The sequence below is a fragment of the Eublepharis macularius genome, chromosome 9 (assembly GCF_028583425.1).
Source record: "Eublepharis macularius isolate TG4126 chromosome 9, MPM_Emac_v1.0, whole genome shotgun sequence".
Classification (NCBI taxonomy): domain Eukaryota; kingdom Metazoa; phylum Chordata; class Lepidosauria; order Squamata; family Eublepharidae; genus Eublepharis; species Eublepharis macularius.
This window is the reverse complement of record NC_072798.1, coordinates 70,230,604-70,255,818: the sequence shown is the minus strand read 5'-3', so window position 1 is coordinate 70,255,818 and position 25,215 is coordinate 70,230,604. Positions and strand designations below refer to the sequence as shown.

General features: G+C 42.3%; 1 protein-coding gene across 1 annotated transcript in view; it reads right to left on the bottom strand.

Annotated features, from left to right (window-relative positions):
• The window catches only part of NELL2 (neural EGFL like 2), a 202,482-nt gene that overhangs the window by 64,955 nt on the left and 112,312 nt on the right, over positions 1 to 25,215 (bottom strand). Inside the window, exon 14 of the mRNA XM_054989185.1 lies at positions 3,850 to 3,972. Within this exon, the coding sequence (XP_054845160.1) occupies positions 3,850 to 3,972 (123 nt within the window). The remainder of the gene's footprint in view (positions 1 to 3,849; positions 3,973 to 25,215) is intronic.

Here is a 25,215-nt window from a genome sequence, read left to right as displayed (position 1 = left end):
AGGAACAGTTGTACCAACAGGAGTCTCCAGGATCAGATCTGCTGCTCAACATTCTTTCAAATAGGTAGAAAGCAGAGTTCAACCTGGTTGCCCCATCCTGGATTAGTCTTTCAAGTAGGTAGAAAGCAGAGTTCAACCTGGTTGCCCCATCCTGGATTAGTCTTTCAAGTAGGTAGAAAGCGGAGTTCAACCTGGTTGCCCCATCCTGGATTAGTCTTTCAAGTAGGTAGAAAGCGGAGTTCAACCTGGTTGCCCCATCCTGGATTAGTCTTTCAAGTAGGTAGAAAGCGGGGTTCAACCTGGTTGCCCCATCCTGGATTAGTCTTTCAAGTAGGTAGAAAGCGGAGTTCAACCTGGTTGCCCCATCCTGGATTAGACTTTCAAGAAGGTAGAAAGCAGAGTTCAACCTGGTTGCCCCATCCTGGATTAGTATTTCAAGTACATAGAAAGCAGAGTTCAACCTGGTTGCCCCATCCTGGATTAGTCTTTCAAGTAGGTAGAAAGCGGAGTTCAACCTGGTTGACCCATCCTGGATTAGTCTTTCAAGTAGGTAGAAAGCGGAGTTCAACCTGGGCTGTTTCCAGACGGCTTACCGGCCCCCGGAACGTCGCGCCACGTTGCAGGGAAAACGCGAAATATCGCGTTTTCTCCTGTGAGTTTTGCGCGATGTCGCGCAAAACTTGCGCGAGAAAACGCGATATTTCACGTTTTCCCTGCAACGTGGCGCGACATTCTAGGGGCCGGTAAGCCGTCTGGAAACGGCCCTGGTTACCCCATCCTGGATTAGTCTTTCAAGTAGGTAGAAAGCAGAGTTCAACCTGGTTGCCACATCCTGGATTAGTCTTTTAAGTAGGTAGAAAGCAGAGTTCAACCTGGTTGCCCCATCCTGGATTAGGTGGTGTTGTGGTAACCACAATTCTTCTTGCTTTTTCTGTAGCAGCTCACACAACCCCAGACACTGCAGTGACAATGCTTTTACTTTTCTGGCTTGTCTGCCAAAGCATCCCAAACAACCAGGTTGGGTGTGTGTGACATACACTGCCCCCTTTCAGCTTCCCAAACTGGAGAGCTGCTGCCATGTTTGCCTTTATTTATTTATAATCCACCTTTCTCGCTGAGATCCAAGTCAGCTTACATAGTGCAAGTGAAAATAGAATATAAATACAATACAATCAACAGCTATAATGTGGGTAGGAAGCACTCCTGAATAATTCAGTTTTGCATAGTTTGTGGAAAGCCAGGAGGGTGGGAGCTTTCCTGACCCCCTCAGACAGGCCATTCCATAAGGTAATGGCTACCACAGAGTATAGCTGTTGTTTCTGCCCAACTGCAGGGTGGTATCTGCAGAAGGCCCTGTCCAGATGAACGAAGCTGCTGTGGCAGAATATAGGGGAAGAGGTGTCGCACAGATATGAGGGGCCAACGCCACAATTAGCTTTGAATGCAATAGTCACAACCTTGAATTGAACCCGGTAGCCAATGGAGTGGCTGCAGAATGGGAGTGATGTGTACATTCCACCTAGCTCCTGAGACTAAACGAGCTGCAAAATTCTGCAGCAGCTGAAGTCTCTGAGTCAACTCTGAGGGGAGATCTATGTAGAGAGCATCACAGTAGTCTAATCTCGATGTTACTGTGCCAAGAATTCAGGTGACCAGATCAGCCTTGTCAAGGTAGAGGGCCATCTTCCAGGCTAGTCTGAGTTGTGAGAGGCCTTTTTTGCAGCTGTATTAACTTGCTTCTCTAGCAGCAGTGCTGGATCCAGGTCAACTGAAACCCATCAAAGGTCTGAAACACAATGTCCTTCAAGATCTCTGTTTTTCCAGTCAGCATCACCTCTGTCTTGTCTGGGTTCAGCTTTCAGCCAGTTGACAACAGCTGTCAAGCAGTGACTCAGTACCTCTACTGCACTGCCAGAAGATCCGGATAACGAGATACAGAATTGGGTGTCATCTACATATTGATGATCCGGATAACGAGATACAGAGTTGGGTGTCATCTACATATTGATGACATAATGTGTCTGTGATGCAGCCACACAGCTGCCTATGTTGAAGACGCTCAGAAGGGTATGCAGCAACAGTGGGGTTTAGCTGCAGAAAGGCAAGGTCTGTGAGACTTTTGAATAGTGGCAGCTGCGTGGCTACACTCCATCATAGCCACATTCAATAGAGCCCACCTGTTCCCTGCCCTGAGCCTAACATCTTCACTTCCCACCAGTGTCGTGTCAGGGACAAAAAGCTGTGCTCTGCACTCTTGTTGCTCCAGATGTCACTTGAAAAAAGTACCCCCTGGTTCAACTGCTTCCAAACCAGTTGCCTGACGCCCCAATATAAATCTGGCACCACAATGTGCTAAGGGTAGTTCAGGATGGCAATTGGTAACAGAATACCAGCATTTTCTACCTGGGAGAATGGCTGGTCATCCAAGGCTATCATCTCCCCAGGCTATTAGCGATCTTGATATTTTTATGTTTGCAAAAGGCCTACCCCTGCCCCCCTCCAGACTCCTCCAGAGTAGTCGGGTGCCGATCCTAAGAAGAGAGTCTGCTGCCTCCCACCTCCAGTTTTCCACTGCCTGTTCCCAACAGGAACTGCTGACTTTTCACTACTGTTGGGACAACGGGAGGGGCAAGTGCATCTGGAATGTCAGAGGAGACTTCAGTTTCATGTGCTTCTGCAACAATGCCCTCCTGAATCCCCTCAGTCTCTTCTCCTCCACATCAGATCATGTGTGTATACCTGGAAGGGAGTTTCCCCCAACCACAGTGCTGTTTTGTGCCAGGCAATTTCACTGGGAATAGGGGCTGGAAGTAAACCCTTCTTTGAAGCTAATTGCTAGGAACTCATCTGATTCGATACTGATAGGGATGGATCTGGAAGGAAATGTCTGGTGTTCTTTGTAAATCTCCCCTTTGTAGATTCTTTCAGTTTGGAAAGGATGAATCTGAAAGTACCTTCTTGAGTGTGTAGCTGCTTCAGGATTTCGTAAGTGCAAACACAAATCACTCACAGGCTTTGTTCTCATCCCATTCTCTCTCTCTTGGCAAAACCATGGTACAACTCATCAGCAGACTCTTAGTTTTCTTCCCTCACTGCCCCTGATGCCTGGGTTTCTGGGGAACATTTAAGGTCTTTTTCAAGAAGCCGGGCCAGGCTGTTTGATGAATATGATTCACTGTCCCTCTCTTGCAAGTGGCCCAGCCTGCTCTATATGAATCAATGGGAGTATTATTGTCAGAATTTATATCTAGCATTATTCAGTACTACTTGTGAATATTTCTAAATCCAAATGGCACATCCCTAAGGCCAGGCAGTTACATATATTAGCAATACCAACCCTTTCCAGTGGTTACAGGCCTGGTACTGTGACCACATGTATAAAATAGAAGCACCACCTGTGATTTTTCCAATATATGCAATCACTGTTTGTTCTGAAAGGAGCAAAACATAGATTTTCCACCTTGGTACATGATTCATCTGGGATCTAGTATGCATGTTCTGAAGTGTTTTTCTATATGTGCTGTGTAGAAGATTTGGTCCATACACACATGGTCAAATGTAACAATTGAACAGGGCTAAATTTTTCATTGCATGGATGTGTGTGCCAGGAAGCTATAGCCATGATCTTTCTGTGTATCTGCATGTCCTGGCAAGCAGGCTTATGCAGCCTTGTAATGTGCAAAGCAGCACATTATATGTATAAGATCTAATGATAAAATGATTTTAAGTGTGTTTCTACTTACTTAAATCTGCTGAACTAGAACTATTAAAAGGTACAAAGCTTTTCTGTTATCAGTGAAAAGACAAGAGTTTAGAAAATGAATTTGAGTTATGTATCTCATTGCTTACCTTTGCACACAGTGCCATTTCCAGTATAACCTGGCTTACAGACACAGTTATGCCCTCCCACGGTGTTGAAACATAGTGCATTTTCATCACAGTTGTGTTGGTTTGTGAGGCATTCATCATGCTCTGGAAGGTGAAACAGTAAATGTATATTATTTGGAACACTCAACAGTAAAAGGTAGTAAAGAAACAAAAAAAGAATTTCATACTAACAAGCTGAAAGTTGTCAGTGGTTAGTACAAGTGATTCACTGATTCAAAGTCAAAAAGCTAAACAGGAAATTGATATTTCCTCACTTCCTGGGTACTGAAACAGTGGATAGCTCTGTGGAATGTGATATAACCTTTCCCTCTGTTCACTAAACACAGAGGCAGTAATCCAAAGTCTTCTAATAAACAGTTTTGCAAGAGGTGTCAATGGAATGTACATCTACAATCTTAACTTTGTGCCAAAAAAAAAATCCAAAGGAATTTAAATACTTTTCTCTCTTTTTTTTTGCTGTAAAAGCAATGTGATTTAAGTTTCACACAGCTCATTGTATAAAGATATATCAGCTTAAAGTGTGTACACAAGCATGCATTCATCATAATTTTGCGCGCACACACTCACACATCCCAGAGTGCTATGCTGACTTTGACCACTTATTGCTATATGTATATACTATGACTCCTGAGTACTGTCCATATCGGTGTATTTCTGGGACTGGAAACCAAGCTCCTGAATTTTAGTGATGACTCGGATGTTAATTCCTTCTGGGACATATGACAGTTTATTTTAAGTTTATTCTTTCCTTTTTGCATTATGAAAGTAAAAAAAGTAATTTCCATATAGCAATTATTTCAAGCAGGATTAGCCAAGCCAGAGCTGCAAATCTGACTGATCCCAGATTACTAATGCCTAGGAGTTAGCAAGACATCATTTCCAGAAATATAATGACTGATACAGATCATGTCTTTGTATGCTCCCTTTTGATCAATAATTTTCAAACTGTGGTCCAGGGAACCTTGGGATTTCTCAGAAGTCCAGGGCTTTTTTTCAGCGGGAACGCAGTGGAATGGAGTTCCGGGACCTCTTGAAAATACTTGGCAATCGTGCATGAAAATAATATGATTTCAAAGAATCCTGTGTGTTTCTTCCTCATTTCCCTCTTGAGAGTTCCACCACCTCTTTTCCCAGAAAAAAAACCCTGCAGAAGTCTATTAGGCATTTATCAAAGATAACTCTTACTACAAGCAGTTTTTCTTGCAATGTATAACTGCAGAAGAACTTTGGGTTTGTTCTATGGTGTACTCTGAAGTTCTTGCAGGTCAAATAACAAATATTTAATAAGAAGTAGAACATGCCCCAAATGTCTCTGTATTGCACAAAGGTACTATGATAGATATGTAAAGAAACTTTGCTGGAATAAAGGTATATGAAAATAACTGGTTTAGATTATCAGGTATCTGAAGAAGACATCTCTGACTCTTGAGAGCTCATATCCTGAAAATCTTGTCGGTCTGTAAGTGTCCTGGAGCAGCTAGGCCCTGGAGACAGCTCTCACTCCTCTGATGGAAAACAAAGGGATTCTGTGCCTATCAACCACCAGCCAGCTGCAGCTGAGCAATGAGATGAAGATCACAGTTAGGACACTATGAGGTGTGTGTCTCATCCCCTCGCCAGGAGCTGACAGTTCAGGGACAGCCAGCTGCCCTATTTTCTCCAGGATTCCCAGGTCTGCAAGAGCAACATCGGCACAGGTGTAGAGGGGAGTTACAGACCTGGTACAGGTCAACTTGCCTCAGAGCTCAGCACCGGCAATCAGTTGCAGAAGAAGGAGAGATGTCACCAGAGGAGACATGAGGCAGGTGTCGCAGGCATGACATAGGGCTTAAAGCATATACAAGTACAAGGAAGGAGTCCTTCAGCGTGGCTTCCCTTAGACACTGACCTGCCGCTGCTGTAGCTGACCTTGTCCTGCTTAAACAACTTTGTACAATTTGCAGACTCTGTTTATGAAATTCTGGCATCCTGCCTCCGATAATCCTCCCCGTTACTTGCCTGAGTTAACTCTGCATATGCTGGTCCCTGCCTGAAGTAGAACAATAAGGTGCTACTGGACTCAAAACCTGCTGGTTTAGATTAATGTTCAAAATGCTTTAACATATCTACAATTTCTAAACATTTTCTGTGGACACCTGTTTTTTGTTAGTGCAATGCTCTACAAAACAGAGCACCTCAGTTCTGATAATTCCTCAAATCGTGAGCTGAAATGATGTTTTGAACGGAGTTTACAAACAATGGTTTAAAGAAAGCTCAATCCAGTGCTAACAATAGCTTAACAATTTGAATTTCACAGCAGAACAAATAAACAAAAGAAGAATTCTACAGACAAGAGGAGAATAGGGAGGGAGCAAGCTCTTTGTGTGCCTCCAATTCTGCAGCCCACAGTTTGTAGAACTGGAATCATGACGTTGAAAATGAGCCTTTATATGGCCTCTGTCCCTTCCTCCAATACCACTAACAAATTGTACCTGTGATCAGAACATTTAATTCTGCAGTTCTGAAGTCTTCAGCAAAATATGTTGAGAGACTGCTGCTTTTGATTCCTGAAGCATGAGATTTAATTACTCCCACCTCAGCATGTATAATTATATTATTACTCAATAAAGTTATTTAGCCACTGTAATAAGCTTGTTACAGAATATGGCTTTGTGACCACCAACATCAGTGAATTCCACAGGCTGACTCCATGTGGCGTACAGAACCATTTACACTGGATCAGGCTATTAGGGAAGAGAAAGAAGTCACAACTTTGCGAATTAGGGCCACATATGTCAGCTGTTCTGTGGAATTAAATAGACAGGCTTGGTTGCATTGTATTATCATCTTAATGACACTGAAATTTAATTGAATTCTTTTTTTTCACTTCATGTAATGCAACATGAAAATAATTATGGAATGCTATGCAGCTAAGGGAAACACCCAGGCGTCTTATGGATGCTATTTTACTCTCTTGAAAAGAACACTGTGCTTGGACAAAGCAGAGTTTACGATCTTGACAATTTTAAATAGTCTGAGCCCAAGAATAGGTTTTTAAAATACATTTATTATAAAACAGTTATAACTGACAGCTGTCAAATCAAATTAGAATTGATGTCAGATTCAACCTACACACTACTTAACAAATTCAGGAGCAAGGCACCCAGCCCCGGACTTACCCGGGCTGCCTTTGCAGTCAGTGGGATGAGGGGCGAAGCATGTGGCAGCCGCCATCTTCTTGGGGGCCTGGTGGATCCCAGGAGGCTTGGTGGGGCTGCGTTCTAAGCCCCAGGTTCAAATCCCCAGCCAGCCAATCAGCAGCTAGCTGCCTGGCCAGCGGGGCACAGCCCTAGGGAGTGGACCATGAGGGCCAAGTCTTCCCCCTGGTCCACTTGCTGGGATACATAGCAGAGTTTGCCGGGCACCTAGCACTTTGTGCCTGAACTGGCTTCCTATATGTCCCATCCTCATTTCTAGGAATTTTTGGATGTTGCAATGACTCTTCAGTCTAAAGATTCTTTACTGATGGTTGCTTTTGGGATCTGTAACATCGTGGTATCATTGTGGTTTTCTACACTTTAGGCTATTATATCTCTGTCATAACTTTGGGGAGGGTGCTTTTGGCAATGGGCACAGAACCTTTTGGGGAAGGCTGTAAGCCCAGTTTTCCTGAACTTGGGGATCTTCTTAAGGGAGCTTGGGAGAGGGGCATTGCAGGGACAAGCCCAGTCAAGGGCTGTTGGGGCATGTTCATACCCAGGTGGTAGGAAACCCATACAAGGGACCCGTGTGAATCCCACAACCTGTCGTCTTGTGGTTTCTCCCTTCAGCAGATAGTCACACAACTGTGTTACTCCATTGTTTCATGCCCCTCTCCAAGCTTGTCTTATTCTGGGCCTCTAGACTCCCTTTGTGGCTTGTCCAGTTATGGGACAGAGCTAGCCCTGTTTCTGTGTGCAAAGGTATCTTGAATGACTTGCTTGGTCATATCCAGCAACTGTTCTCCTATAGTTCTAGATATATTAATGACACTTCCATAGAGTTGAATTACTACATCTCGAAGGGAGAACAATATTTATGCCCTCCCCTCAATTGCACACTTATGAGGAACAGGGCACTTCTTGTTAGTTAGCATTGCCAATTAAGAGTTGACAATCTTTTCCTGATAGCTATCACAATTGCAGAGTAAAGGAGCCAATTTTGCTATCTGTTATCATAGGTGTTATGTTCAGGGCTTTTGTTCCCTGCCAGACCGTGCCAGAACAGCGTTCCGGTACCTCTCCAAAGAGATCACATGTGTGGTGGCTCCATCCCCTGATCTCCATATAGAGATCAGTTCCCCTGCAGGAAATGACCTTTTTAAAAGGTAAGCCTGCTCCTGCAAGGGGGGGGAAAGCACATGCGGCGGGAGAGTGGCGGAGCGGCATGCTGGCCCATGCTGGGTGCCTCCCCCCCTCCACTCCATTGGGGAGGCAGGTTGGGACCCCCACCTCCGGCCAGCTGCAGCTCAGCTTAGCACTGCATGCACCAGCCCTCACCGCTGCTTTGCAGTGGGCTGCTGCATGCTCACTCACTTGGTTGGCCTCCCCTGCAGGAGGCCTGATGGTGTGATTGAGGTAAGGGGCGGGGAGGCAAGCCGGTGTGAATTGCGGGAATGCTGGGGGGACTCACATGTGTGCACAATGATGTCACTTCCTGGAAGCAATGTCATCGAGCAGTCCTGGGAGTACACGTGCAGGTAGTGGAGCAGGTACCACATTCTGCTAGGAGTTGTCCCGGGAGATAGTTTCCCCCACCTATTTTCACAGAAAAAAGCCCTGATTATGTTAATTTATTTGCCTGTTTCTAGAGGAAATAGCTACCACTCCTTGACTCTTGTTGGTCAAAGAAAATAATCTCAAGTGACAAAAATGCTTTTTGTTCACCATCTTGCCAGTAGTCCCGGATTTTGAGCTGAAACTAGACTGTACTTTTCAGTAAGTTTGTTACTATGGCTAGCTAGTTTCTAAATTGTCCAGAATGACAGGTCAGTGGATATTGATTATGCTCTATAAAGTGATTAACCAGGAGATAACCTGCTTTTTTAAAGTGGATGTTACCTTTACGTTCAGCAGTATGTTCTGTTGTGCAGTATGGGTTTTTAGATTTCTTGGTGTTTTCACAACATACATTTTATGACCAGGATACTTGATGACATAAAATTACCTGAGTGGAGCTGCGTGTAGTGAAATACTTAACAATGTATTTTGTATTATCTACAAGATCTATGAAACTTTTCAAACTTGCAATACATGCCAAGTATGTGAACTTTGGTTCCTCATGGGTTAAACAAGGACCTGGATCTCTTGCAGATAATATAGATAACAGACTGCTGCATTCTCCTTTTTTGTTCTCCCCTGAGAGTTCAAAAGCTATTGGAAAAGATCTGTAGATAAACAAATGTGGAGTTTAGATCTATTTCATATAATTTTCCAAACCTGTTGGCATATGGATTATTGTCCAATATTTTATGCTTGGGACATAAGATTTTAATAGTGTCTGTTGGTGGACAAAGGTTTATATTGTTTGGCTAGCATGTATACATTCTGTTGTCCGTTTATAGTCAGTGGAATTTTCCAATTTAGGTAACATTCTCATGTATTCACTCATTCAGGTTTCTTCTTATGTGTTTTTAATATCTTATATTTTGACTATTTTCATACAATTTTATTTATGTTCCTTGTCTATCATGTTTTAGATCCCCTGACCAAGCTGTGACAAAATATTCTATCATTAAATTTTAACTTTCCCTCTGCATTATTGGCATTTGACTTTGCCTTCTTTTGTCTTGGTGACTGAGGCAACCCTATTGTTTTGCTTCAAACCACACTAAAAACTCTAGGTAGCAGAAATTCTTCAAAATTACCAGGGAATTCTAACATAAAGATGAACTAGATTAGATTGTATAGCCCAAATGAGATTATTTTCATATGAGAAACTTGTGGAATGCATAAAATTTAGCAACAAGAACAAATTTTGAGAACTGCAGTCTATGGGATACTAAGTATTGTTTACATTCTGCTAAAACAAACAAAAGTACAATAATTAGCAATTCCCAGCATTGAAATTTCAAAGATTTAAGTATTTGGTTTTCAAAACAGAATGTTCCTTGAATACATACCACAGCTGAAGCAATCACTTTAATATTAATACAACCAAGGAAAAAATAGAAGCGTTTTGTTTGTTTGATTTTGGACCCCAGCAATTTTCAGGGAACAGCACCCATTCATTTTTTACTAAACTGCTGCAAAAAAAATTGCAAGAAACCTTTTTAAAAACATTTTGGGGATGATGACACAGGCAGATGACTGACTGACTGACAGACACAGACACACACACAGACACACACACACACACACACACACACACAATCATTTACCATTTTTTAAGATCCAAATTTAAGTGACTGATTGCTAGTTTGCCCTCCTCTGTGCTGTGCTGATTGCCCTGCTCTGTGCCTGAGGTACTTCAACAACATCTGCCTCCAGGAGCCTGTGTTGCCAGAGAGGGAGGGAGAAGAGCAACCACCTGCCTGCCTCTATGAGAGAGGCCAGCCTCTCAGCCCCGCCCTTCTCTGTGCCTGAGGTACTTTAAGAACGTTGCCTCCAGGAGCCTGTGCTGCCAGAGAGGGAGGGAGGGAGAAGAGCAAACACCTGCCTTGCCTGTGAGAGCGAAGCTAGCCTCTCAGCCCCATCTTTCTCTGTGCCCGAGGCACTTTAAGAACATCTTGAAGTGCCTTAGTTGCTTGAATTAATGTTGTGTTCACCTGTTGTTGTGGGGAATGGAGAATAAATTGAATGATGGAGGAGGGCTGGCATGCGGTTAGGGATCCCAGTCCTCTGGGGACATGGGAGGTATGATGGTGAGAGCTGGTCTCAGTTGAGAAGGGCACAGAGATATGGAATGGCTTGGTGCTCTTCTAACCTGTGTCCCATCCTGAGAAACGCTGGTGATAGAGCTAGGAAAAAGAACCTTCCTTCAACACTGATGCTGTGCAATGCCAGATCCATAAACGATAAAACCGCAATGCTGCAAGATCTTTGTGGTGAGTGATGTGGACCTGGTATGTGTGACCAAAACCTGGGTGAGGGAGGGTGAAACAGTTGCCCTAGTGCACCAGCAGACCGCCTAGTGCACCAACAGACCGCCCAGCGCACCAGAAGATACCCTGTCATGCGTGCTAGAGGTGGTAGTGGCGTCGGCCTTGGAGTACTCCAGACTGATGGTGCTGGGGGACTTCAACATACACGTCGATGATGCCTCCTCTGTGCAGGCTGCAGACCTGGTGTCTTCCATAGCAGCACTGGGACTCTCCCAATTTGTATCAACCCCTACACATCAAGCAGGCCACACGCTAGATTTGATCTTTGGGATGGGGTTAAATGTGGATCTGCAAGTGGTTGAACCGGTGCCATAGTCAGACCACTCGGTCCTGAAGGCTCGGCTGGGGATACCACCACCCCCTCACAAGGGCAGTGAGCTGATTTATGCTCGCCTGGACCCGATAGGGTTCTAGAATGCTTTGCGGGATCCAATGCTCCACGGCAGTTCATTAGATGAGCTGGTGGAAGACTGGCAGTGCCGGCTCTCCAAAGCCATCGATGAAATCGCCCCCCATTGCCCTCTTTGCCCCCGTGCAAGACAGGCTCCCTAGTATACAGAGGAGCTCCGACAGAAGAAGTGGGAGCTAAGACAGCTTGAGCGAGTGTGGCGATGATCTCGGGATGAAGAGGCAAGATCATCTTAAGGAGATTTATGAAAGCCTATGAGGTGGCAGTGAAGGCTGTGAAGAGTTTTATGCAGCCTCCATCGCGTCAGCTAGCTCACACCTGGCAAAATTGTTTAATGTGGTTTGGTCATTGGTCTCCTTGCCAGAGGGAGGCCGTCAAATTTTGAATTTGGATATTAGCTGTGAGGCTTTTGGGAGCTTTTTTGCTGATAAAATCTTGTCTCTCTCTGTGACTTGCCAGCCACAGTTGATTCAGTGAATGAGCTAGAGACCCCTTGGCTGCTTTTGGGGCCAATATTTGATCATTTCAGCCTTCTCTTTGGGGAGGAGATTAACAGGACCCTGTGATCATTTAGGCCCACCACATGTCCCTTGGACCCATGCCCATCATGGCTGGTAAAGGCCAGTGCCGAGGGGTTGTGGTCCTCGCTAGAGGCCATTTTTCCTGGGCCGTTAAAGGAAGCTGTGGTGAGGCCTCTTTTGAAGAAATCATCACTGGACCCCACTATCCAGGTCGATTACCGCCTGTTTCTGGAACAGGTGATCGAGCAGGCAGTGGTTGGATAGCTGCAGGGCTTCTTGAAGGATGTCTCGGCCCTAGATCCCTTCCAGCCCAGGTTCTGTCCAGGACATGGGACGGAGACGTTGCTGGTCGCCCTCACAGACGATCTTCGTAGACATCTGGATTGAGGCGGCTCGGCGCTGCTGATATTATTGGATCTGTCAGCAGTGTTCGATATAGTTGATTATAATCTTCTGACTCACCGCCTTGCCGATGTGGGGATACAAGGGACTGCCTTACAGTGGCTTGTCTCTTTTCTCCATGGTCACTTGGGGAGAAATTGTCATCCCGCCATCCTTTGATGTGCAGGGTCCCACAGGGAGCAATACTCTCCCCATATGTGCCCCCTTGCCCAGTTGGTGCAGATTTTCAGACTTGGGTGTCATCAATATGCAAATGACACCGAGTTGTATCTGATGATGGATGAACGGATGGCCCAACTCAGCTCCAGATGTCCTGGAAAATGCTTTTGCAGCCGTGACTGGTTGGTTGAAGCAGAGTTGGCTGAAACTGAACCCAACGAAGCCCGAGGTCCTGTACTTGAGCCACGAGGGATTAGGTTTGGGACTCCGGCTCCCAGCCCTCTATGGGGCACCGCAGTGCCAGTTCTGAGGGTTAAAGAGCCTGGGGGTGATCTTGGATGCCACCCTGAAAATGGAGGCACAGGTCACAGCAGTTGACAGGTACTCTTTTTTCCATCTGCGGCAGACCAGGCAACTTGTCCCTTACCTGTCAACCCGTGACTTAACTACAGTGATCCAAGCAACAGTCATCTCTAGGCTAGATTACTGTAACTCTCTCTACGCGGGGCTGTCCTTGAGCCTGACTCGGAGATTACAGCTAGTACAAAATGCAGCAGCGCGTGTTATTATGAGAGTGCCAAATAAGATGCATATAACACCATTCTTACGCAAGCTGCATTGGTTCCCAGTGGAGTACCGGATCAGATTCAAGGTTCTGGTATTGACCTATAAGGCCCTGTGCGGATTGGGACCAGTGTATCTATGGGACCGTCTCTGCCCATATATTCCCCGGAGGACACTCAGATCAGGGGATAAACAGCTGTTGGTGGTCTCTGGCCCCAAGAAGGCCCGCCTAGCCTCGACTACAGCCAAGGCCTTTTCAGTCCTGGCTCCCACCCGGTGGAACGCTCTATCTGCTGAAATCAGGGCCTGGCAGGACCTACTATCCTTTTGCCAGGCCTGCAAGGCAGAGTTGTTCTGCCAGGCATATGGCTGAGACTGGGACTCCGCCGGCCTGAAAAAAGGGGTGTATAAAATCTTAACCCTCCCTGTGAAGGCTGTCCACCATCCTGTTTTAAGTGTGTACTAATACACTGTTGTTTTAATGTAGATTAATTTTTTATTGTATTTTAATATGTTGTTATCCAACCTGAGCCTGCTTGTGGGGAGAGCAGAATAGAAATTTGCAATTAAATAAATAAATAAATAAATAAATAAACAAACAAACAAACAAACAAATAAATAAATAAATAAATAAATAAATAAATAGTTCAGGATTTTTTAAAAAAATACATCAAAAAGCAAATTCAGCATTAAATCTATGCTACTCAAAAGGATAATCCAATATTTAAATGAGAAACAACGAGTTTTACTATTGAGCTTAACAAATGGATTTCTATTATCTAAAACTCCATGTAATAACAATGGATTATTCAGGCATCACTGCAAATCTGTTAGTTCATGACAGGATGAACACAGATTGTTTGTCATGCTTGTGTTCTTCCCTCACTCTTCCCCTTGTGTGATGGAAAGCTTCCTGATTTAGGAAACTTTCAAATTCTAATTTGTTGTGTTGCTTGAATGCAGGTGTCTGGGCATTCGTTGTGCACTGAGAAAACATTTTGAGATCAGAATCTTAAATGGTTTCAGCATTGGAGAGCCAGTGTGATGTAGTGGTTAAAGTGTCAGACTAGGAAATAAGAAACTCAGGTTTGAATCCCCACTCCGCCATGGAAGGTTGCTGGGTGACTTTGAGTCAGTCACACTCTCTCAGCCTAATCTACCTCAAATGGTTGTTGTGAGAATAAAATGCAGGAGAGGAGAATGACTTAAGCCACTTTGGGTCCCCACTGGGGGGAAAGATGTAGTATAAATGAAGTTATACATTATATCTGTTTGCCATGCTAGGTAAATTTATAGGGCATGTAAATTTTGTCTGTCTGTTTATAATCCCTTTTCTCACTTAGACGCAAGGTGGATTACAAAATATGGAAAACAATTCAATCAGACATCCAACAAATAATGCAACAGTACTACGACCACAGAAGTAAAAAACAATGCAAGCAAAAAGGTTGAAAGTTTAAAGATAGAATATAATGCATTAAAAATAACAGTCCAGTACCTCAACCATGGTTAACTTATAGTTATGGAACCAGAACCACAGAATTAATTTCAGTTGCAGTATTATATTAATATTTATCTATTAAAACCGCCATGGCAACTTAGATCTCCAGAATCTCAAATCCAGTGATTTGCTTGTCACCACAGAGAATGGTATGTTTGGAGCCATGGCCATCCAACCACTTCGCTCCATTAGGACATTTAAAGTACTTTTTAAACTCAAAGTACAAGCAGTAAAGTAAATCGCAAGTGCAGTATGTGTTACATATTGGAGCCACCTGCAAACTATGTTGATTGTGATACACCATTATGTTGATTGTGATACACCATTAGGTATTGATCCTATTCCTAAGCAGTTCCAATCCTGAGAATGTTCTGCTATTAACCAATTACATTCCCAGGCACCTTTCCATATTCCATACTGGTTTATGCCAAAAGCTGTAGAAAGAACATGCAATAAAAGAGCACCGAATGGCCAAATTTATCCAAAATGACAACAAAAACAACAAACTCGCTGCTTAGAAAAAGATGCATCCTATGGAAGGCAAAAAGAAACAACTATGCAAACCCAGCAACTCACTAGGACAAACATAAAATAATAGTTCCTTTCCAGACCCTGCCCAGAATTACCAGCCAGCATCTTTTGCCCAAGTGCGCTGATGACTATTTCCCAGCACCACCTAGAAGCCTCAGGAGACTACACTTTATTTAAGTGTAGTCACAGAATATGTGCAACAACATTATCATCATTTGCCAAGCCTTACTTCTGAAGCATGAAGTACTATCACTTCTTTTCTCAAGAACATATCTATAGATCAATATTTTGTTAGAAAATTGTCATAAGGAATGAATGGGCTTAAATATACACACTCCTTTTAGACCAAACGCAAACATATATATGCATTCTTCTCCAGTTATTAGCTTCTTATTCCATTTCTTATCCCATGCAGCAGAGATAATATTATATGGCTTAGAAAATCAATCATGTAAAATTATACTTAGAAATCAAATATAGTATATATAGGCAGTAAGTAGGAACAAAGCTAGAATTAACTTGGTTTTATAATATTTAACAATGTATACGAAAATATCGTTACCTTTGAACCCCTTCTGAGACACATATTATCAATAATGATCTTACAAAAATAATACTGCTCCTTTATAATCTCTTCTTATTACAGTGGTAGGCAAGCTACTTATCTTAAGAGGTGCTCAGCATTCCCATACAGACATTAGCTAGTAAAGAAAATAAAATGCAAATTGTGACCAGACCACAGAAACACTTTTGCCTTTCCTTCTCACCCCCCCCCCCTTTTTTAGGCTTGCATTTCATACAGTGTTTGAATTTCCATGTAAAAACAGAGATTCATTGGAAATACACATTGAACTGGCATGGGAGAACAAAATATATAGATATAAGACTATAAATTAAAGTTTAGGACAAAATCAATTATTCCCCTCACATGCAGAATGACGACATAGATGGTGCTGGCAACTTAGAGTTAAATCCTAAGTACATTTTCCTAGGAGTAAGCCTCTCTGAATAGACCTTAGTAAGATTCTAAGTAAATCTCCTTAGGATTGTTCTCACAGGTATTTAAAGTAGGCTAATTAAATACTTCAAAACCTATTCATCCTCCCCCCCCTCAAATTCAATATATTTAAAATAATTCCAATGTACCAGGTAAATGTTTTCATTTTCCTAAAACTGTACGGCTATTTAGAGCCAATCCTGTTCCAGAATATTAGTTCACTGCTTTTCCAAGGGAACTGCATCTCTTACTATCCTCCAAAGGCTAATTTTCTATATTGTTACATTATTTGCTTATTTTACATTTGGAATCAGTATAATACCTAGTCAGCATCATTCCAAACAATGGCATTCAATGCTGAATTCATAATATATGAATGCAAAAAGGGGGGGAAGATGAAGCGGGAATATGAAACTGCAAAACAATAATATATAAAAGAGTTCTTAGCAGTTTTCTCTTACCCCCAATTTGAAGAATTTCCTTATTAGGAAGATGGCTCATCTGCTGGACTGACTACGGTCACAGATGCTATGTATATTAATGTGTATTAAAGTAATCAAAGAATGCAAAGCCAAAACAGTCTTCCGGATGGAAAAGACTTGATTTTGATCATCTTATGTATGTAATATTTGCTATTTGTGTTAATTGTCTGAAACGTAGCATTGTCCAAAATCTTTTACAAAGAAAAATATAATTATATAATTATAGAGTATTACATGGTATAATTATAGAGAACTATTGTCATCCTGATTAAGTTTTTACAAATTGTTATACAGACAAATTCCCATACAAAATATGGTTGCAGAGACAAATTCTGCAGAAAGGCTGCTTATGAGTAGTTGTAATTTAATGTTATGTAGTAACTACCCTGATACAACTTATCCAGAGTGAAGAGGTAGAGTGAAAACGAGCCTACTGGCCACATCTCCACCTTAGTATGATGACGACTCAACTATGAGTATGGCACCAAATGGCACATAGGTTAGCTTTGACCCTACAACCATCCATCGCGCTTTTCAAATGTTGCCAGCCACAGTACAGAGCCCTTGTTCTTACAGTCTGTGCTGTACTTGGATTCCAGTGATTGTGCTGGGAGTAGGGCCACTACACATCCACGTGCATTCTCTTTCTCCCTGAACATGCCACCTGAAGACAACAATTTACAGACCTGATCAAGTAGAGAGCATTCATGCCAGCGCGATGTACTCTTGGGAACCACAAGAACTGATGTTAGGTTGCCCTTGCATCTGGCCTGCAACATACAAAATCCAGCTCTTGGCGCTAACACTATGGCCGTTTCCACATGGTCTAAAAATAGCGCAACTCTCATGGATCGCTGCAGGCTTCCTTGTCTGATTTCTGATGTTTTGCAAAGGGTGACAGAAATCACGTTTTGTTAACTGGAGATGTCAGAAATCACATGAGGAAGCCGGCAGTGATCTGTGAATATCGCGCTATTTGTAGACCATGTGGAAATGGACTATATGTTATCAAAGCACAATAGGAGCAACCTAGTGTTGCCATCTCCCTGCCCCTGCCCCCCATCACCACTCACCTGGCTAGAGGGGGCAGCGGGGGGGGGGGAAGGCACCTGGAAAGAAGGCACGTGGGTAAAGTCTGTGTGCTCTTCTGCATCTTTCTGGAAAATGACAATTTTCTGGTGCTACAGATGGGAGAGTGTGCATGCTTTGTGCATATTCAGCAGATAAGTGTCTATTACACCTGCCTCCCAGTTTGGCTCCATAGAGCAACCTCTGCTTTACGAATACCTACAAAAGCCTTATGACCTTTATGCTCACTTTCCATATGAATTTTAATGCCTTCTGAGCAAGGGACAATATCATTATCTGAAGAAACCGTATCATTCATGGGTAAGGCTTCTTAACACTCCAGCAGTGTTCTGAGAGAGAAACAACAAGGTAGTGTTATTTTCTGACTTCAGCCTCATCAAGCTCACTTTTGTTTTAATTAAATATAATCTATAATGATTGTAATCCACCCCATAATATTAGATATATTTCTCTAGTGGTCAAATGCCCAGTGAAAGAGTCTGTATTTGTCCCTAACATCTCCTGCTGTGGATTTCAGTCAAAATTCAGCTAATCTGTCAAAACAGCAAGCTTCTGAGACATTTTGATAAAGCCCATCTTGTCTGGATGTATTTTGTCAAAAATACTTAAGATGAACTGACACTTCATGTCTTCATTTGTCAATACTAATGACAACAAAGTGTTCACAGTTCTGTCACGTCATGTCCGATGTAACTAAGAAGAATGTGCATAGAGGTCACTAGATTGTCCCAGTCAGCACTTCAGTCAGCACTGTTCTTTCAATCCTAAATCCTTTGATATGACCAATTATTTTATTACATGTTCAAATCACTTCAATGACCTTGGCTAAGCAGGAATCCTAAGTCAGTTCTTACCCCAGCTTTAACATACCCAGGGCTCATTTTGAGGGGGAACGCACAGGAACGCAGTTCCGGTAGTTCTCCAAAGAGGTCACACGTCAGGTGGCCCCGCCCACCTGATTTTCAGCCATTTGGGGCCCATTGGGGCCTGGATTGGGGCCGAAACAGCCAGGATAGGTGATGTCAAGGGGTGTGGCATATGCAAACCAGTTATGCTAATGACACACTTCCAGTGATGTCAAGGGGCGTGGTATATGCTAATGAGTTATGCTAATGAGTTATGCTAATGAGTTCCTGCAGCTCTTTTTCTGAACATACCAGAGATCCCAAAGGGAAAAGTCACATAACGCTATAAACGTTCTTTGCTTTCTACTTGTTAATATACCCTGGCCCTGATTTGTAAAACAGATGGCAAGCTCCCCTTCATGTCTGTAGGCCTTTCACTAGTTTAAGTCCTGGACAACAGATAACAACTGATACCCTGATGATAGTCACTGGTTTCTGAACCCCACACTTAATACTTTGATGTGCAGGTAACTTTCAATACAGATACTCAAGATATATCTCATCCTACCACTTCAGTATCCAACTTGGTTTAATATTCAGCAGCAGCTGCTAAAAAGGACATTCGAGTTATTAAGCAGACATTGATATTTGCCACATGCATACATACAACTCCACTGTCTGGATGAACAGATCTCTGCAGAATCTACTGGTGCAGAAAATAGTCACAGAATCTGCAGCTCAATCACACCTTCAATTAAATGGAAGAAATTCAATCCAACTTTGTTCCTAATCCCATTAAAACATCAGAAAAAAGCCTCGAATGACTGCACTGTGTACTAGTTGCTCACTACTAGGTCAAATGAGCTGAAATTTGTCTTACGAACCTATTAACTGCAGTTCCGTTTTGGGTAACATAGATTCATTTGCATACTTGGGAACTTTTCCAGCAAATTACAGAAGTGTAAGTAAGGATATGATGATTTTTAGAAAGACTAACTAATTACTATGGGATCTAATAGATGCCATTGCAAACTATGTTGAATGGGTAAACAACCATAAGAATTCAAGGGTAAATTTATTAAAATTTTCTTAACAAATAACATATAAGTAGTTACAATTTATTAAGCACTAGGGAATACATAAAGAATGGGAGAAAAGTCGTTTCTCAAAGAAATCGAATAATTAATTGAAGATCGACCTATCTTTGAAATTTTAAATGCTTGTAATGTTTATACTCATTGCAAAGACACAGGTGATTTTTTTCAATCCCTAGAATCAGAGATAAGAGCATGTTGCAGCTGGTAGGTCCCTTGTTCAGTGGTCTGTAGCAGAGTAAATGACACAATTACCTGCAGTAATTACCGTTACTGACAGTATATTTTCCCCAGTGATTGCTTTATGAGATTCTAAGCTTCTTATCTTGTCAGTACAATCCTCACCTCAGTATGCATGTTATATTCTTATGAAGACACTGATTTCCTAAAGTCCCATTAGTCAAAGACAAATATTGATGAAAGCAGTGTAAATTCAGCTTTTGCTGTCCTTTTAGCAAATCACTTCCTATCATTTTAACATCACTTTATAAGCTATTTAGCTATAATCTATTTTCAATTGAAATGTCACTGGGGTTATGAATACAACAGAAAAGGATTCACAAGGGAAGGGAAAGGATCAAAAGCATTCCGTTGAAATGTTCATTTATAAGAACAAAGCCTATTAAGATCTGACTAAATACTTCTCTCAGTTGAAATCACACTAATTCTGTTTATCATTTCACACTATTTTCATAGCATAACACTATTGGATTTGTGCAATATTATATGAATAAGAAATTATTATTATTGCTAAAATATTGAAATGAGTTATTAAGAAAATTACTGCAGCTTTAAAAGATGTTAGGTAAAAAGGAGGATATGGGTGTACATTATGTTAAAATACTCCCACATCAACCCTTGAAATGGTCCATGGCTAATTACTGTAAAGCATCTCTGAAGAAAATGCTATTAAAGTCCGTAAGATCTTTTAGAGTAGCAGATTAGGACTAGGGAGTCCTGAGTTCAAATGCTACCTTCAGCTATAAAAGAGCCAAAACAGACGTGACGAGTTACCTCAATTCAACCTGGGTTTCCTTGCCTCAAGGTTTGACGGGAAGTGTAGGCGTCCTTGCAGGTGCATCGCTGCATTTCTCCTTCCCCTGCTTGCGTGGCCCGGAGCTACATAGCCGCACGTGCTCTGCCTCCCCCCCCCCCGTCGCACTGAGAGTCACTTCATCTCCCCCCCCTCCCTCATTGCCGCCACCCGTCGCACTGAGCGTTACTTCATCTCCCCCCCCTCGCCTGGCCCAGCTCCCACAGAGTGACACCGGGCTGCACCAGGAGAACGGGAGGAAAGGCTCCTGGAACATGCTGCATCTCCCCCTCACTTGGCCAGCCCCCACCAGAAGCCGCGCAGCCCAGAACTGCGGGGACTGGGCCAGACAAAGGAGGGGGGGAGATGAAGTGACACTCAGTGCGACGGGGGGGTGGGGAGGCAGAGCACGTGCGGCTATGTAGCTCCGGGCCACGCAAGCAGGGGAAGGAGAAATGCAGCGATGCACCTGCAAGGACACCTACACTTCCCGTCAAACCTTGAAGCAAGGAAACCCAGGTTGAATTGAGGTAACTCGTCACGTCTGTTTCGGGTCAAAGACTTTGTGACTTCAGACCACCTGCTCTATCTTCATCTATACTACCTCACAGGGTTTTTGAAACCAAACCTTAGTCTGTCAAGGTCAGTATTGTCTACTTTGACTGGCAGTAGCTCACCAAAATCTAAGGTGGTGGTCTTTCACAACACCTACCAGTTGATCCTTTGACTGGAGATTATGGGGACTGAACCTACGATCCACATGCAAAGCAGATGCTCTATGACAGAGCCACAACCCTAGTGCCCCAGGGTGCACTGAAACATCCCCTGCCTGGCTCAATTGTCCAATGCAGCAAACAGAGGTTTTCACTGCCTTCTCACATCAAAGAAGTCCACTTGACACCACTTCACTTACCTAAGTAGAAACCCTGAACCAGTTTCTGAAGGCAGAAGTGCTACTGGTTAATAGAACGTCTGACCCAGGATTTAAGGTCTCACCCATTCTGGATGGGGTTGCACTTCCCTTAAAGGAACAGGCCTGTAATTTGGGAGTGATCCTGGACCCATGCCTACTGGCGAATAAGGTGGCATCTGTGGCCAGTTTTGTCTGGTTAGCCAGCTGAGCAAAAAAATCTGTCCACTGTGGTGCATGCCCTGCACCTGACTAGGTTACTGCAATGTGCTCTACATGAGGCTGCCCTTTAAAAGAGTTCAGAAACTTAAATTGATGCAGAATGCTGCACCACTGGAGTGAGTTGTAGGGACCATATCACTCCAGTCTTAGCCCATCTATACTGACTCTCAGTTTGTTTCGAAGCACAATTCAAGGTGCTGGTGTTGACATTTAAAGCTCTATATCATTTGAGAACATACCTGAAGGACTGCTTACTCTTTTATGAACCTACCAGACTACTGTGGCCATCTTCAGAAGCGCTGCTTCTCGGTGCCCCACTTTAATAATAATAATAAATAATAACATTTGATGTATATACCGCCCTTCAAGACAACTTAATCCCCACTCAGAGTGGTTTACAAAGTATGCCATTATTATCCCCACAACAAACACCCTGTGAGGGCTGAGAGAGCTCCAGAGAACTGTGACTAGCCCAAGGTCACCCAGCTGGCTTCAAGTGGAGGAGTGGGGAATCAAACCCGGCTCTCCAGAGTAGAGTTCCGCACTCTTAACCACTACACCAAACTTTCTGAGATTATGTGGGTGGCAACCCAGAAGAGGGTCTTCTAGGTCATGACACCAAAACTCTGAAACTCTCTTCTCAGGGATGTTCATCTGTCCCCTTCTGTTGCCATCTTCTGTCAGCAGGTGAAGACATTTTTGATTCATGCCCAATGCTTTGTTTTGGATTTTGTAATTGTTGTTTTTATGCCTTTGTATGTTTTAATTTGGTAGCTGCCTGGATATAAATTTTGGGAGTGTTCCTTTGGCCACTGGCAGCCTTGCCCCTGAGAATTTCTGTCTGAACCTGGTGGGAAATGTTGCCCCCATAGGAAACGATGGAAAGTGGCTAGGGACACCTTCTTCAGGCACCCACAGAACTGGACCCTGGGGAGTAGGTTATTTGCAAATTTGGTGGAGTTTACTTGAAAATGCCCCACTCCTGGATAGCCCCCCAATAGTTTTTCCTATTAGGAATAATTGCTGAATAAAACTGGGATTCTCTGATCTGCCCTCTCCACAGAAGTTCACCTGCTGATTAGTTTGCAACTGGTGAGGTAAAAATCCATTTATTCACCCAGGCTCTCTGACAGTGCTATTTGTGAACATGTTGCTATGGCTCTCATTGGGAAAAAATCTCTCATTATAGTAGACACTGTTTTATACCATTGCAGTATTTATTATTTATATGCTACTATTCACTGATCTGTATTTTAGACAGCCTTTTTATCTGCAGCCTTATACTCATATTATATTTCACTGCGCTTTTTACCTGCTATTTTTTGCAGATACTTATTTTATTATTTAATTGATAACATGGTAATTGTACTAAGTGCTATTTACTTTTTTAATGATCATTTAGTTTTATTGTAAGAATCCAAACAATGTATAGATAAGCACCTAATAACTGACAAGCTAAATGCTTTGGAGTCATTTATTAGTCTGCTCTGCAACCAAATACATGTTGCTTAATGATATTTATGTTTCCTGAGTGTATACACATACACTAAGGTTACTTTATAGCAAGTTAGCAAATATGTGCTTTATCAGGTAAGGAAAATGATCAAAGTTATTTGAACTGTTATATATAATATGACTCTCTCTGTTATTAACATGAAACCACTGTAAGGATTTTCAATTGAGATGTGAAGTAGCTGGCATTTTAGCATATGAAGTGTCAGAGAAGCACATTTAGCAGAAACTCAACTAAATTACTAGGCAACTATTGACCTTTGCTGACATTTAAAATAGTCGTTAACAGATGTCAAACTTAAGGATAGCGGAATTAAAAGGCACATTGTTTAAAATTATGTGGATGCTCAGTATCTGGATATTGCATTTTACTTTATACTTGATACAATTTGAAGACAATCTAAAGACAAAAAAAATCACTCACACCAGATGAAAACAGACTCTATAACCAATTATTTAAATAAGGATCTCATTTTGCAGTGTGAGCACCAACAGTCACTACCAAAGACTTCTCACGTAAAACAAATTGGCTACAAGAATGGTAACTGTGTACTGAAGTTACTCAGCCAAGAACATCACTGGCATCAATAATCTGCTCAGCAATGAACCTTTTGTTATTCTTAAAGGCACCATGAATATAAAAAAACAAATCCTCTGATAATTAAAAAAAATGAGAAATCTTACCATCCTCAACAGGAACAGTATCAAGAATAACTAGTTTGGTTCAACATTTTTAGTGAAAACAATTTTTCATTCACATGTCTTATAAATATATAATTGCATTAGTAAATGCTGTTGTTATGGCTCCTTGCTCACATGGAACTGTTGATCCTTTTCACTATCTTTGACTCACTGAGGGAACACTGGTTTCTATGGCTCTCAGACTTTCCCTATTGAGGGCAGATTTATAAGGTATTCCTTCATTTGGCAAGTACTGGATAGAAATCCTTAGAGGCCTACGCTTGCATTAAAACTGGCTATTGCAATGAACGAGACAGCATCTGGGCTCCAGAACAGGTTGATTAATAGGTAAAGGGGCAAAAGAGAGCAGGTGCGTTAGCAAGACAAAGAAAGAAACAAGTCCTGTTATAATTGGATAGCTGAGTAAACAGCTGCTCTCAGCTGGATTTGAAGTTGAGAAGGAAAAGGAAATTAGAAAGCATTGATTTTTTTAAAAAAAAATAAAAGGTTGACTTTCATTTAAAAAATGGAAGTATGAAAAAAAAACATGGTTCTGCTTTCCATGTCCAATTCAAAGAGATTTAATGACACTTGTATATATGAGATTTCACATGTTGACCTTGGTGTTTTTTAGCAGCCTTGTAGCATAGCAGCAACCATAGAATCAGGTTGTGCCTATGGCATTGTTCTCAGCTATGAAGTATTGTGCTTCTGGCTTTAATTGTTTGTTAATGGGGGGGGGCCTTTGTAAGCAATATTTTTGCAAATGTCACTTCAAGTATTCTGTAAGACATAAGATCAAAGAAACTTGAGTACTCTAACGGAATTATCTTTCCTCTTCAGTAATCATTATAAACAAGTATTTGTATTTGTAAATGCTCTCAATCCTCATTAAGCAAACTGCAACATAGTAAGTGCTTTAAAACTTCTTTTATAATTAAATCTGTTCACAGTCATAACATCTTCTTGTTAGCTACAATTTATAAGGGGAAAAAATTAAGGTTCAGAACTGAACTCACATTCGAGTTTAGGAACTTTTAATGATTTCTAGCAAATTAACATTTCAAGACTTGTGCTATTTTCATTTCAAGTCATCTATTCAAATTGGCTCATAATTGCTTCTAAGCAATTCACACGAAACAAGTCTCAAATACAGCTTGTTGACAGTTAGTTTATAAACTCAGTAATACCAGGCCCCAGAACTCATTGGAGGCTGGCATTTGCAGGCTGCGGTGGTAGGGTGTAGGATGAGGGC